Below are 13485 nucleotides of genomic sequence, written 5' to 3' on the forward strand. Positions count from 1 at the left end.
CTCTGATTTTTGAGCATCGGCATAGACACAAGCGCTGGTAGGGGCATACACCAACAAAAAAACTGCAGCAAATTAAAATACAGGTTTCAATTATTTTCTCATTGTATACAACACCCCGCTGTTTTCAGAAGGGAGTGTACGCAAAACTTTACAAACTTTAGAGGAGCTGGAACTGCTGTCCTTTGCTCTTGTATTTACCACTTATCAGTTTTGCAATTTTAAATGGATAGAGATAAGATTTATTCTAGTTATTACCTGCTCCATATTGGGCCCATTCCAACCCTTAGGTCCAACATCATTGACTAGGAAAGGACCAGAATACATGACTTGTATACATATCCTATACTAAAAAAAGACATATCCTATAAGAGAAGTGGCATACTGAAAAAAAAAGGGATTTGCTTTCACCATTTTCACAAAATGTAACTGATTAAGCAAAAGAATACAAGAAATCTAAAGAAAGGTTGATTGTTAATTTACGGATATTACCATATTACTTCTGCAATCCAGTCAATCGATCATATAAACATCACCACACGCACACTGGACAATTTCTATTTTTCCAGAATATGAATAGATTAAAGTCCAGCCCAGATCATGTCCTCTCAGTCAATGTCTAAAACTGAACACTGTCAGTGGAGAAGAGAGGTGATTTCTGCTCGCTGTTAAATAAGCGTCTTGCAGCTTCTGTTCCTGAGGATAATGTCTGCAAATTCCGTCCGGAGGACCTCAACCTCAGAATCATCTGTTTCCTCCAGTTCTGGAGAAGAAAGGCACATATTACATAAATCATCTACAGAGCTAGTCCAATGACATCCTTTTGGGCCATTCAAGCCAGTTCTTTCAGTGGCGTTTGCAAAAATTTCCTTGATAGCATTGCACCAAATTGGTTGAGCTACCTCAAGAAATCTAAAAAATGCCAAGACCGGAAGATCAACACTTCCTATATCAGGTTCTTCCTTGTCATCTCGTCCATGGTAATCTGATCCACCGAGCTTCAGAAGCTCATAAGTATCAGCCAGATCACTCAATCCTGTTTTAGACAAATTCAGCAGTTAATTGCATTGAAGTTCAGATAAATTTTCTTTTCAACAAAGGGATACAATAAACATATACTCCCTCCGTTCCATAATGTAGTGCGTATAGATTTTTTGAAAAGTCAAACTTTGAAAACTTTGACCAAGTTTTTAGAGATAATTATTTATATCTACAATAACTAATCTATAAAGTATGAAAGTTCATCTTATAATGAATCTAATGATATAAGTTTCGCATTCTAGATGTAAATGTTTTTCTCCATCAAGTTGGTCAAAGTTTGTGATGCTTGACTTCTCAAAAAATCTACATGTACTACGTTATGGAACATGGGGAGCACGTAAGATGCATCCTTAGTATCTGAATAATTTGGTAATATAATGTACTACTTGTTATGACTGCAAAATGAGCATGCTGTTCATACCAGATAGTTTCCCATCGCTTCGATAGACCTCAATAGCATGCAGACCAACAGCTTTCAAATGCTTTATCACAGGAACAGGATTTTTCAATGCCCACGGATGAGCCAAAACAGCTATGCCCCCAGTTCTACATATTAGCTGCACAACAGATTCCCCAGCTGGCTCACTACCACTACAAATGAACAGCAGAAATCCACATTAGTACATAGTAACTACTCTGCATCTGGTTCGAAATGAAGCAAAAAACATGCATGACCATGATCCAAAATGTATACTTACGTAGCATAAGCAGGCCCTCCATCGTACAAGTACCTGCTGAAAGCTTGCCTAAGATTATCAACATATCCAGCTTCAACCATGGCACGCGCCACGTGGACCCGCCCTGGAGCCACTCCATTCCCTGCTATATTAGAGACATCTTCAAACTTCAATGGCATGCCAAGGTTCCTAAGTTTCGATAGCATCTCCTTGGCACGTGTATAGCGGCCCTCCCTGATGCTAGATAGAACCTTCTTCAGTTCCTGAGATTTAGCAGGGCCCCAACTACCGTAGTATGCGAGAACATGAACAGGTTCATTGGCTCCTGATCCATTACTATCAGAACAGTTAACCAACTTTGAGAATTAACCACATCTGTGTGATCAAAGCGTGTTACAATTTTAGGGTGGTGAGAAGAGGGTTACCTAGGCGAATAAAGGGCGCTTATCTCAACACCAGGAATGATCCTGATAGAAAATTCCTTTGCAGTCTCCATCGCCTCCGCGACGCCCGCCATGGTGTCATGATCAGTCAGTGCGAGCACTTTCACCTGTGCTGGTCACCAGGTAACAGAGTTAGCCTAGGAATGTGCTAGGCATTTGCATTCAGAAATAGCGAATAAACAGGCGATTGTTCATGCAGAAAGCCACTCCCTGATCGATTTCTGGCAGGCAGTTATCCGAATTCGGTTCATTATATATGGCACTGAAATAGTTATGGGACTTTTTTACATAAGTACTCCCTCTGTAACTTTTATAAAATCTTTTAGATCACTAGGGAGTAACACGAAACAAAATACTCCATCCGTTCCTTTTTTACTCCGTGTATAAGATTTGTTTGAAGTCAAACTATGCAAAGTTTGATCATTTATTAAAAAATATCAACATCTACCATACGAAAGTTATATGTATAGAAATTAATTTCATTATGCATCTAATGATATTGATTAAATATTGTGAATCTGGATATTTTTTTCCTGTAAAGTTGGTCAAACTTCATTTTGACTTCATTCAACAAATTTTATATGCAGACTTAAAAAACGGAGAGAGTACCACATCAAAGCGCAGCAAGACTAACACAAGTAGTGGCGGAGGTGTTCAGCAGCGAACGAGGATGAGATCGAACATGTCATCGGCTATTACGGAACTGAAGAACTTTGCATTTACGTTTGAAACAAGATGGAGGCATGTCGTAGTTGTTTCGTCGAGCACGTTGCGAACGTCTGTGGAGTTGGCCACACGCGAAAAAAAATGCTTACCCCATTGCGGTGCGCGCGCTCCACGAGAGCCGCGGGCGAGAGCGAGCCGTCGCTGCGCGCCGAGTGCGCATGCAGCTCCACCGCCACGCGCGGCCGCCGCCTCCCAGCCGGCAACAGGTGCTCACAGTCCGCCTCCTCCTCGTCGCCCGCCTCGCCGCGGCGGGCCCAGCGGAGCACGGACCTCAGCGCGGCCAGCTCCTCCTCGCTCGGCGTCCTCCGACGCTTCTTCTTCTTCTTCCTCCTCGCTTGCACCTTCTTCTGCTGCTCCCGATCGTCTGCGTCCGGTGGCGCGGCATTGGCCGGCGCTGCAGAGGCGGCCATGACCATCTCCTCCTCCTCCTCGGTCGTAGCGGCGGGGCGCGTCGTCGTCATGTGTCCCGTCGCAAGCTAGCTGCAGGCTGTGGGCGTGCGCAGCGCAGTAAAAAGGGGTAGGGCGTGGGAAAGGCGTCGGCAGGGGCTTTTAAGACGAGCGGTCGCCCATCAGCGACAGGACAGGGAAGAAGTGTCTGCTGAGGCGCGCTCTCGGGAGGAGGGGCCGCCGCGCGCTCGTGTCGTGTGCCGGTCGTCTCGGCCCCTGCACCGCCCATCACCCTGCTCTGTGGATCATCGATGCTGCGCCTGCGCAATCCTGTTTTTTCTCTTTCTTTTTTATCTACTCCCTCCGTAAGATGTTTTAGACATTTAAAACAGCACCTAAAATATTTCATTTCAACTGTCTTAGACAACTTACAAAAATAAACAGAGGGGGTAATAATAACGCCCTGGTTTTTGAAGACTTTATATGAGCCCGATGGGCGTAATAACCGCCGTTACCATGATTTTGACGGAAAATAGCATTCTAACAGAGTCGTCATTCCCTCGAGAAGCAACATTTACCCCCAAAAAACAGATTCGGCATTCCCTGGATCACCATAGTTTATGAAGTGCACTTTGAATTGGAACAGGAGTTTGGCCCGACGCCCCACCCCTCCTTCCTCCTCCCGACTCTGCCTCGCGCCGCCTCCCCGCGCGGCGGTCGGGGCGGCTCCCCCGTGCCCTCTCCTCACCCCCACCCCTCCGTCCTCCGGGTGGTCTCGGCGGCGGCGGGCCTTCCTTTCCCCTACGCGCGGCGCCCTTCCCGGGGCAGGGCTCGGCGGCGGGAGCAGCTCGGTTGGCGGCGGTCCGGCGTCCTGGCGGCAGGGGCCGGCGGCTGGCGCGGTGGTGGCCTTGTGGCGTTGGGTGGCCGGCGGCGCGACCTCGGCCCAGATCTGGGCCTTTAGGGCCCCATCTGGGTCCTAGCGGGCCGGCGCCGGCGTGGCTTCGCTGCCTCCGGCATGGTGAAGTGGAGGGGCGGCTCGGACAGGGAGCAGCGACGCTGACGGCATGCCTTCTGCAGCGCGACGGTGGAGCTTTACGGGCATTTGAGGGCCTGGGTGGGCCTGTGGGCGCACGGGCCTGGTAATGCTCCTGCTGTTGCGTCTGGCCGGATCCCGTTGGTGACGGTGGAGGTTGGGCCCTCCCGCGTGCTCTCGGTGCTGCGGCTTCAAGTCCCGGCTTCTCTTCTTAGATGTGCAGGTCCCACTTCGCGGTGCCGTGGTGAGACAGTGTGGGAGCCTCAAGACCGTATTGGCGCAGGGTGATAAACGGTATGATGGCGTGCTCCGGAGCGCCCGGAGTGATGGTTGGGATAGGGAGAAATCCCTGTCGGCCTGGCCGACTTCGACGCAGTGGCGCCTAAGGGTGCCGCCGGACCTTCCTGGAGGGCGTTGGATGTCACCCTTCCTTTCTCCTTGCCGTGTACCGGGGGAAACCCTTGCAGCAGCGTCGTCATCGTCGCGTTCCTTCTTGGAGGTGTTGTGTGGTACCGGCACTTTGGAGTCAGAGTTTGGTGGAAGATCCCCGGTGGGCGCAGCGGTCGCGACGATTCTTCGTTTTTGTTGATCCGTCGTTGTCGGCATTTGTTTCTTTTATGTTTTCTCTTCTGTTTCTTTTGGCTGTGTCTGTGCGGCTTCCGCCCAACACCTATAGTGGGTTGTATCGGTGATGGTTGCTTTGTAATACAAAGCGGGGGGAAACCCTATTTCGGAGATGAAGTGCACTTCAAACCAAGACTACGAGCCTCTATATTTGGCGCGTGTTGGGTTATTTGGAACGCACGCCATCTAAAAACGGTTTGGCGCGAACGACATTTGTCGCTCCCATTGCTCTTCCCACCGTGCCGCCGGCTTCCCCTTCCTCGTCGTAGTACCAACTTTGACCGATTCTGGCTTTCCCCAGCCCCCGTCGATGACCCCCGCGTCTGAATCCATCGGATTGGAATCAAATTCAGCGACTTCAGTAGTTTTTGCGCCTTCTGATGCTCATGAGCCTCCGAAGGCCGACCTTCACCCTATCGACAAAGAGTCTAATGTAGAGGTACCTACGTCGCCACATGGAGGAAAAAGTCGCCCTCGCCGATGCCACAACGGTCATCGAATTGACCAAAAAAGAAGATAGAGAAGGGCTCCTCCACTGCCTTTGCCCCTCGTCATTTCCTACCAGTGGCGGGTGAAACTAGGGCGACTTCCCAGCCACACACCGGATCAACAACAATGATGAGGTATTAAAATGTTATAATTTCCCTTGTATTCAACTTTTTTTCGTTTGAATGCAAGGTGAGCGTGCAAAATTGTTGGCAAATGTGCAATGTTTGTGATTTAGGATGATTTCCTCAATATGAGGGATTGGCCCTCAATGAAGAAACATTTCTCAATTGTATGATTGGTGATTCCAAGACAAATTGTGTCGATCTCGAGGGGGCATCATCTTTTGCTTTTTTATCATGAGTCTTTGCAGGATACGAAATTTGATTAATTTGAGGCCTCCGACTCGTCAAAGAAGAAAGCAGTTCACGGATTCAACTTTAAGCCCTCTGAGGATATTGTGCCCATCTCCACATCAGGAGATAATTATCTTGAAGCGGTCGCCGATAAAGATCAATCGGTCGCAAAGCATTGGAAGCGCATCAAGGAGCATTTCAAACATCATCTTGGTCAGAGAATGGGTCGTAGCCTCAAACCTCTCGCAAACCAATGGGGTATGATTGAAGAGATGTGCAGCTGTTGGGCGAGTTGTTTGCAGCAAGTGAAGCATGTTTCCTGTTAACGGTGTCACCATTGACCATGTAAGTAATCTTGTTGTTTTTTCATTGCCGCATTTGCATTACTTTGAGCATTCTTATTATTTGGATCATTTTTCTGAAAGCATAGCCCAAAAGCAGTGTTGACAAATGGCCAAGTCTAAGGGCAAACTGTTTGGCCACCAACATTGTTGGGATTTGTTGGAAAACTATGAGAAGTGGAAGTTGATAAACAATAGTGGCAGTCCAAAAACTAGGGAAGGAACGCATTCCTCTCCGGGGTTGGTGGACGGTGAAGACGATGATGCTGATGGAGAGGAAAGGGAAAAGTTTCCTAGAAATCCCACCATGGCGGCTAGTATGAGTCGTTCGGACGGGAGAAAGAGAGGAAATGCGATGCTAAGAAAGATGGAGAGGTGGAGGCAGTGAAAAAAAATATATCAGTGAGTTGATGAGGAAAAGACACAAGTACACCAAGAAGAGAAGGTAAGAAAAACAATACATGGATAAGAAGAGAGTGAGATGGGATGCTATGCAAGACAACATACGACGTAATACAAAGATGGAGACGACAAGGATCCAAACTCGGCATGAGTTGAAGGAGCTCAAGATCCAACTTAAGGAGGACCGGACGAGGGATGCATGCATAGCCGAGTAGAATAGGTTCATCATGTTGAATCCGAGGCAAATGGTGGATCCATTGGCGTGAGATTTTTGGAGTCAAGTGCAAGATTTGGTCATACATTCCAGGACCGGAGGAGGAGGGGCAACACACATGCCGGAGGAGGAGGGCAAGACACACACGCGGGAGGAGGAGGGCATAATGGAAACACGGGAGAATGGGGGGGGGGGGGTGCACATGATGACAGCATGTGATTCTTACATGTCGAGGTTAAATGTTGTTGTTCATGCAACTTGTCAACTACTATGTGCTCATGTTTCTTCGTGTGCTAAATAAACATTCAAATTTGAAGGGAATGAGCAAACAAAAAAATTATGGAGGTTGAGATATGGTGAATCTGAGTTTGTGGGTCACCTGCCTAACCTCCATATCCATATGGAGCATGATCAATGGTGATCGCATATATGGCATCTCTGCTAGAGTTGCTCTAACCCAACTTCCAAATATAACCTACTCTTTTTGCGAAAAAGTCTAAAGGTCATATATTAAGTAGCACAAACCCTTACAAAAACACACTTATATAAATTGAAAAACACATCCAAATATTTGCGTACCAAAGTCTTCTTGGTCCTGGATCCATTGGCGACGGCGTGAGCAAAGCTCATTGCCGCCTCCGGGCCTCCGTCTCATCGGACCAAACTTGTTTAAACTCAGGAGCTTGTAGAAGAAATTCCTCGGAAGCTATCAATGTAGACAAGAAGACGTAGGTGGCCACGATCTACGTAGAAAAATTGTCGCCCCATAGAAGAAAACGTCTGAGAGGGCTTGAAGAACGCCCCGGTTCCACTTCTCCATATATGAAGTAATATTTTCTCGCTGTACTATATATGTAAACATCATTTCAACGACATGTTTAGACAAACTTTGATGTTTCAAATGCATGCATTTTAATAATAGTTCAAATGCAAATTCAAAAATTCAAATAAAAAAATATGCATGTTCAAAAATACTAACAAAAGCAACGTTGTAGTTCATCTATAGTCATCAACACAAAGCATAATTCAGTGGAAAGCAATGAAATGTAATTTGGAGCATAGGTCAAACATCCCCATTGTGGCTGCCACTTCCATGGTACGATAATCTCTAGCATTTTAGTAGCCTGTATCTCTTGACAATATGGATCGCGAAATTATTGGGTTTGAGGCACCTAGGTAGATCGAATGGCTCAAAGCCCACCAGAGAGACCCCTACGACAATGCCACCGCGGGACAGACGGCTCAATGGCTCTCTCCATGAGGGGCACCTCGAGAAGGACACCCGCGGGCGTGCCCTGCGGCCCACCTGTCATGGACCTTCTAGTCGGGTCATGATGAGTCCAATTTATGTGATGATTTTGACATACATTTTATGCCTACATCATGGGCTTTGTGGAGTTTTATCGCATTCGAGCACCTCTTTTTGTTGATAATCCCTCAGGTAACATCTTTTGGATCAATTATTATTTAATGGAGAAAATCCTCAGAGATGGTAGTGGAATCACATATTTACAGTGAAAATCCCCTACCGTAAAAGAACCAGGCAAGAAGGCCAAAGAAACAGGCGTCAACACGCATCCAGAGCAAAAGACGGTGTTCCATACAATCGCAAGCACCCGTCTAAGCGGTCGTATGGCACACTGCCGCCTGATACATCTCCGTCGTATCTATAATTTTTTATTGTTCCATGTTAATATTATACAACTTTTACATACTTTTCGGCAACAATTTATATGTTTTATTGGACTAACTTACTGATCCAGTGCCCAGTGTAAGTTCTTGTTTGTTCCATGTTTTTCGATTCGCAGAATATCCACATCAAACGAAGTCCAAATGCGATAAAAATTTACGGAGAATTATTTTGGAATATATGTGATTTTTTGGGCTTGGAATCAACCCAAACGGGGGCCCACAGCCCCCACAAGACATCAGGGCGCGCCCCAGGGGCCAGGCCACCCTGGTGGGTTGTGCCCTCCTCGGGTGTCGGCTGGATCTCTACTTCGGGTGCAAGGAAGCTTATATCCAGAAAAAAATCATGTTAAAATTTCAGCGCAATCGAAGTTACGGATCTCCTGGAATATAAGAAACGGTTTTCGGCCAGATCTGGGGAACGCGAAATAGAAGAGAATAGAGAGGGAGATCCAATCTCGGAGGGGCTCCCGCCCCTCCGCCGCCATGGAGGCCCTGAACCAGAGGGGGAATTCTCCTCCCATCTAGGGGGAGTCCAAGGAAGAAGAAGAAGGAGGGGGGCTGATACGTCTCCAAAGTATCTATAATTTTTGATTGTTCCATGCTATTATATTATCCGTTTTGGATGTTTATGGACTTTACTTTACACTTTTATATCATTTTTGGGACTAACCTACTAACCGGAGGACTAGCCCGAATTACTGTTTTTTTGCCTATTTTAGTGTTTCGAAGAAAAAGAATATCAAACGGACAGGCCCGGTCCTGAGATTTCGGGGGCCCGGGGCGACACTAGAACACGGGCCCTTTAATATACCACTAACAAAATCTCTATACAATTTTATAAATAAACAATTAAATGCATAAAAATGTTAATCATATCAAGTATTTTATAAATATTATCTGGAAAAAAATCTAACTTTCTTAAATGCAAATTCGTTAATGCTGTTGTTATCCGTCGAAAGAGAATAAGAGACATACTTTATGTACATTTTGGCAGTCACGTTGACCAGTAGGCGCGTTGTGGTCTCCTCATTGTAACTCAGCCTCTCGACTCGACCGTGTGAGGGTGATGATGGGGTGTCGGGAGATCAAGTATTAGCCGTACTAGATCAAACATTGGTCATTGGAGGTCACATATCAAATCAAGCCAAAGTGTGGATGTCATCTTATAAGCTAAACTAAGCTCGTGCTGGTGCAGGATAAACTGAACTTTTGGTTCAGTGAAACCTATAGTCAAGAAAATTATATGTCTTAAAATGTATAATCGAGTAATCAACCAAATAACAAAAACTACAGTGGGCCTATATGAATATATTCAGGCCAAGGTTAGGCATAACACATACCTGCCTTAATAAAGTTAGAATAATCGTCCATGAATTTTTTGACATGAAAAAAAAACTATTAAAATTTTATGAGTTGGTATAAATCTTTTTTTTGGCAAACGAGTTGGTATAAATCTTTTTAGGATCAATCGACGCTAATTCCATCTTCCAGAAAAAAAGATTTGCTCCAACTCAAAAAAGGCATATTGCTAATTCTGGTGAACCGGTATTTTGAATTGGAGCTCATTGTGTGTCCCGCCGTCATTTTTTTTAAGGGAAAGCAAAGCTTTATAACTTAACGGCGCTCGGGCATATCGCCCAAAACACAGAGCGCCACTATGGGCGGTACATCATCGTCCCACATCATACACTCATTTGGCAAGCATTCTCGCCCCACTTGAGCAAGTTCATGCGCTACAGAATTAGCGTCGCGACGACACAGTAGCACCTGTTGTCTAGAGAACCACATCTTAAGCTAGAACTTCGAGTCTTCGATGAGAGCCGCATACGGGGAGGAGTCCACCCTGCCTAAATCAAGAGCTTCTTGGACGAGTTTGGAATCCGTTTCAAACATGACCCGGAGCGCGCCAAGTTCAGCGGCTGTACGAATGGCTTGGACAAAAGCTATCACTTCAGCGCCAAAAGGGTCGGCCACCTGCTCAGTTCTGCCCGCCCGGGCCTTGATCACGTCTCCATAATCATCACGGACCACCACTCCCCAGGTTACTGACTCCTCGCCGGGTCTAAAGCCACTGTCCATGTTCACTTTCAGAGTACCAGCAGTTGGTGGGTGCCATTTGAGTTGTTCTTTCTTTCTCTCCTTGACGCTGAATAACTGCAGGTATTCCATGGTGTTGGACATCACACGATGGGTTAGCTCGACAGAGGGCACTGCCAATTCTCCCTCCTGCACCTTATTTCGGTTGTTCCACCAATGCCACCACATGGTAAGAATCTGCACCCGCTTATTCTCGCAGAGCCCCCAAAGATAATCAAGCATAACATGCACAGACGTTATTTCTTCAAGGTCTTGCCTTTCCTTCTCCAGCTCTAGTGCTCGCCACAGCCTTTACTGTCTTACATTTGATGAAGAGATGCGCCCCATCCTCGTCCGCACAACCACATATCAAGCATTTTGTGCTCTCAAGCTTCATTCCTCTTCTTACCAGGTTTGTGCGGAAAGCCAAAGACTCATGCTTCAGGCGCCAAGTGAACATTTGGATCTTCCGTGGGCATGGGAGTTGCCATATGCGCTTCCAAGCCGGATCCACATCGCCATGTAGATTGCCGGCAGGCACGGTACTCCTCCCAGCATTCCCCTGGCTGTTTATCTTGCCAAGCTGAACCTGAAGCTTGTAGGCATTCCGGACTGAGTGTTGTCCCTTATTGTCATAGTGCCAAGCCATAAAGTCACTCACCCCTTCCCGTAGGGGAATTTGCAGGATATGACGAGCATCATCCGGCCAGAAGGAGTCGTTCACAAGCTGTACGTCCCAAGATCCAGTGACTGGGCAAATGAGCTCATTAACATGGGTGAGTATGTTCTGTCCTCGTGGGGTGATCACTTGTCTCGACCATGCCCTTGGGATCCATGGGTCCGACCAGATCTTCACTTGTGTTCCATCACCAATACGCCAAATATATCCTTGCTTAACCAAGTCGAGGCCATGCAAAATACTCCTCCATGCGTAGGAGATACCCTCCCGAGCCTCTGCCTCCAAGATGGTACAGTTTGGGAAGTAGCGCGCTTTGAGGATACGTGCACAAAGACTGTCCGGGTTTTGCAGAAGGCGCCAACCTTGTCTGGAGAGCATTGCGATGTTGAAGTCATGCATGTTCCTAAATCCCAGCCCGCCCATAGCCTTGGGTTTACTTAGAGTTTCCCAACTGATCCAGTGCATGGTTGTCTCTTTATCTTGTTGGCTCCACCAGAATTTGCTGATGAGCGTGTCCAACTCCTTGCAAAAGCCCTTAGTTAGATCAAAACAGGACATTGCAAAGGTGGGAATGGCCTGCCCGACCGCTTTGATCAAAGTCTCCTTGCTGGTTTTTGCTAGCAGCCTCTCCTGCCAACCATGCATTCTTCCACACAGATTTTTCTTGATATAGCCGAACACTTTGCGTCTAGATCTACCCACATGCACGAGTAGGCCCAGATATCTTTCATTCCAGTTTTCACTCACAATTCCTAGAGCCCCCTTCACCTCGTTCTTGGTCTGCTCTGGAGTGTTTTGGGAGAACATGAGCGCAGATATCTCAAGGTTAATACACTGCCCAATTCTCGTAGAGGTCCAGAACCTCCCTAAGCACCCTTGCCTCTCCTTGGTTTGCTTTGAGCAGGATCATTGAGTCGTCAGCAAAGAAGAGATGGGAGATAGACGGTGCTGCTTGGCAAATACGGACCCTAGTAAGAGTTCCTTCCCTTTCTGCTTCATGCAAAAGTGCCGACAGTCCTTCCGCGCATATGACAAAGAGGTAGGGCGAAAGGGATCCCCTTGCCGTAGGCCACGGGTTGGGCAGAACTGTTCGGTGAGCACTCCGTTGACCTTTATCTGATATCTGACGGAGCGAACACACTTCATGACGAGATTGACCCACCTGCTTCTGAAGCCGAGCTTGCGTAGCATGTAATCTAGAAAGTTCCACTCAACCCTATCATACGCTTTACTCATACCCGCCTTGACTGCAGTCACCCCCTCCATCCCATTCCTCTTGTTCCCGATGAAGTGTGAGATCTCATAAGCTATAAGCACGTTATCAGTGATGAGACGACCTGGGACAAAGGCACTTTGATTTTCTGATATGATGTCCGGGGGAACAATCTTCAGCCGATTTGCAATGACTTTGGAGACGAGTTTATACAGTACATTGCAGAGACTGATGGGCCTCAAGTCTTTTATCCTGCTTGGCTCTTTAACCTTGGGGATGAGAAGCACTAGTGTGTCGTTCCACCCTATTGGCATGTCACCACCATTTAGGACTTTGAGAACCTCCTCCACAACATAGTCAGCCATGAAATGCCAGTGACGTTTGAAAACCAGAGAGGCCATGCCATCGGGTCCGGGAGCTTTGAGATCTCCAATATGGTCTAGGGATGCCTTCACCTCTTCCCTCGTATAGCTCGCATCCAGGACGTCATGCATGGCATTGGTGATGCGAGGGTTGACCTTCTCAATGAGCTCGTTAACACGATCACCCGCTATGGAGGTGAAAAGGTCCTGAAAAAATGAGCAGACATAATTAGTCAAATCTTCCTTCTCTACTACAGAGCCATCCTCCCTCCTGAGCTCCTTAATCCTATTCATCCTCTTCCTCCCTGATGCCACTAGATGAAAGTACTGAGTGTTCCGGTCCCCGTCCACCAGCCACCATACATGTGCCCGCTGTTTCCACATGACATTCTTCTTCTCCTCAAGCTCCTCCACCAAACACATGAGCCTTGCCTCCTCTTGGATCTTTGCATGTGTCACCTGAGATTTCATGCACCTCTCAAGTTCTGATTTTGCTTTCCTAAGCCTGCCTTTGAGCTCTCCTACCACATTCTTATCCCAATCTTTCATCTTCTCTGCCACCGATCTCAGTGCTGTTGCCACGTCCCCCAATCTGCTGGCCCAGCTCCTCTCCCAGGCCTCCCGAATAAACTCTTCACAACCCTCCTCCTGCAGCCACCTAGCTTCAAAACGAAACCCTCGATCTCCTCTCATCCACCTCCTATCTCCCCCCTCCGTAAGGACAATAATGGGCCTG

The 13485-nt window shown here is 47.1% G+C and overlaps 1 protein-coding gene across 1 annotated transcript; it reads right to left on the reverse strand.

Moving 5' to 3' along the window:
- Positions 1-379: 379 nt before the first annotated feature.
- On the reverse strand, positions 380-3478 carry LOC123134516 (5'-3' exoribonuclease). Its single transcript, XM_044553759.1, has 5 exons — positions 2974-3478; positions 2141-2265; positions 1737-2051; positions 1460-1629; positions 380-1033 (listed from the first exon to the last, which is right to left on the reverse strand). The coding sequence occupies exons 1-5, from the start codon at positions 3343-3345 to the stop codon at positions 666-668; spliced, it is 1350 nt and encodes a 449-aa protein (XP_044409694.1). The 5' UTR covers positions 3346-3478; the 3' UTR covers positions 380-665.
- Positions 3479-13485: the final 10007 nt, after the last annotated feature.

The sequence above is a fragment of the Triticum aestivum genome, chromosome 6B (assembly GCF_018294505.1).
Source record: "Triticum aestivum cultivar Chinese Spring chromosome 6B, IWGSC CS RefSeq v2.1, whole genome shotgun sequence".
NCBI classification, from domain to species: Eukaryota; Viridiplantae; Streptophyta; class Magnoliopsida; order Poales; family Poaceae; genus Triticum; species Triticum aestivum.

Bases quoted from the DNA above. Each gene is read 5' to 3' on its own strand.
- LOC123134516 (XM_044553759.1), bottom strand. From the start codon at position 3,345: ATGACGACGACGCGCCCCGCCGCTACGACCGAGGAGGAGGAGGAGATG. The intron at 2,052-2,140 runs GTAACCCTCTTC...CTGTTCTGATAG, and splicing joins AGCGCCCTTTATTCGCCTAG to TAATGGATCAGGAGCCAATG. The intron at 1,630-1,736 runs GTAAGTATACAT...GTTCATTTGTAG, and splicing joins GGAGGGCCTGCTTATGCTAC to TGGTAGTGAGCCAGCTGGGG.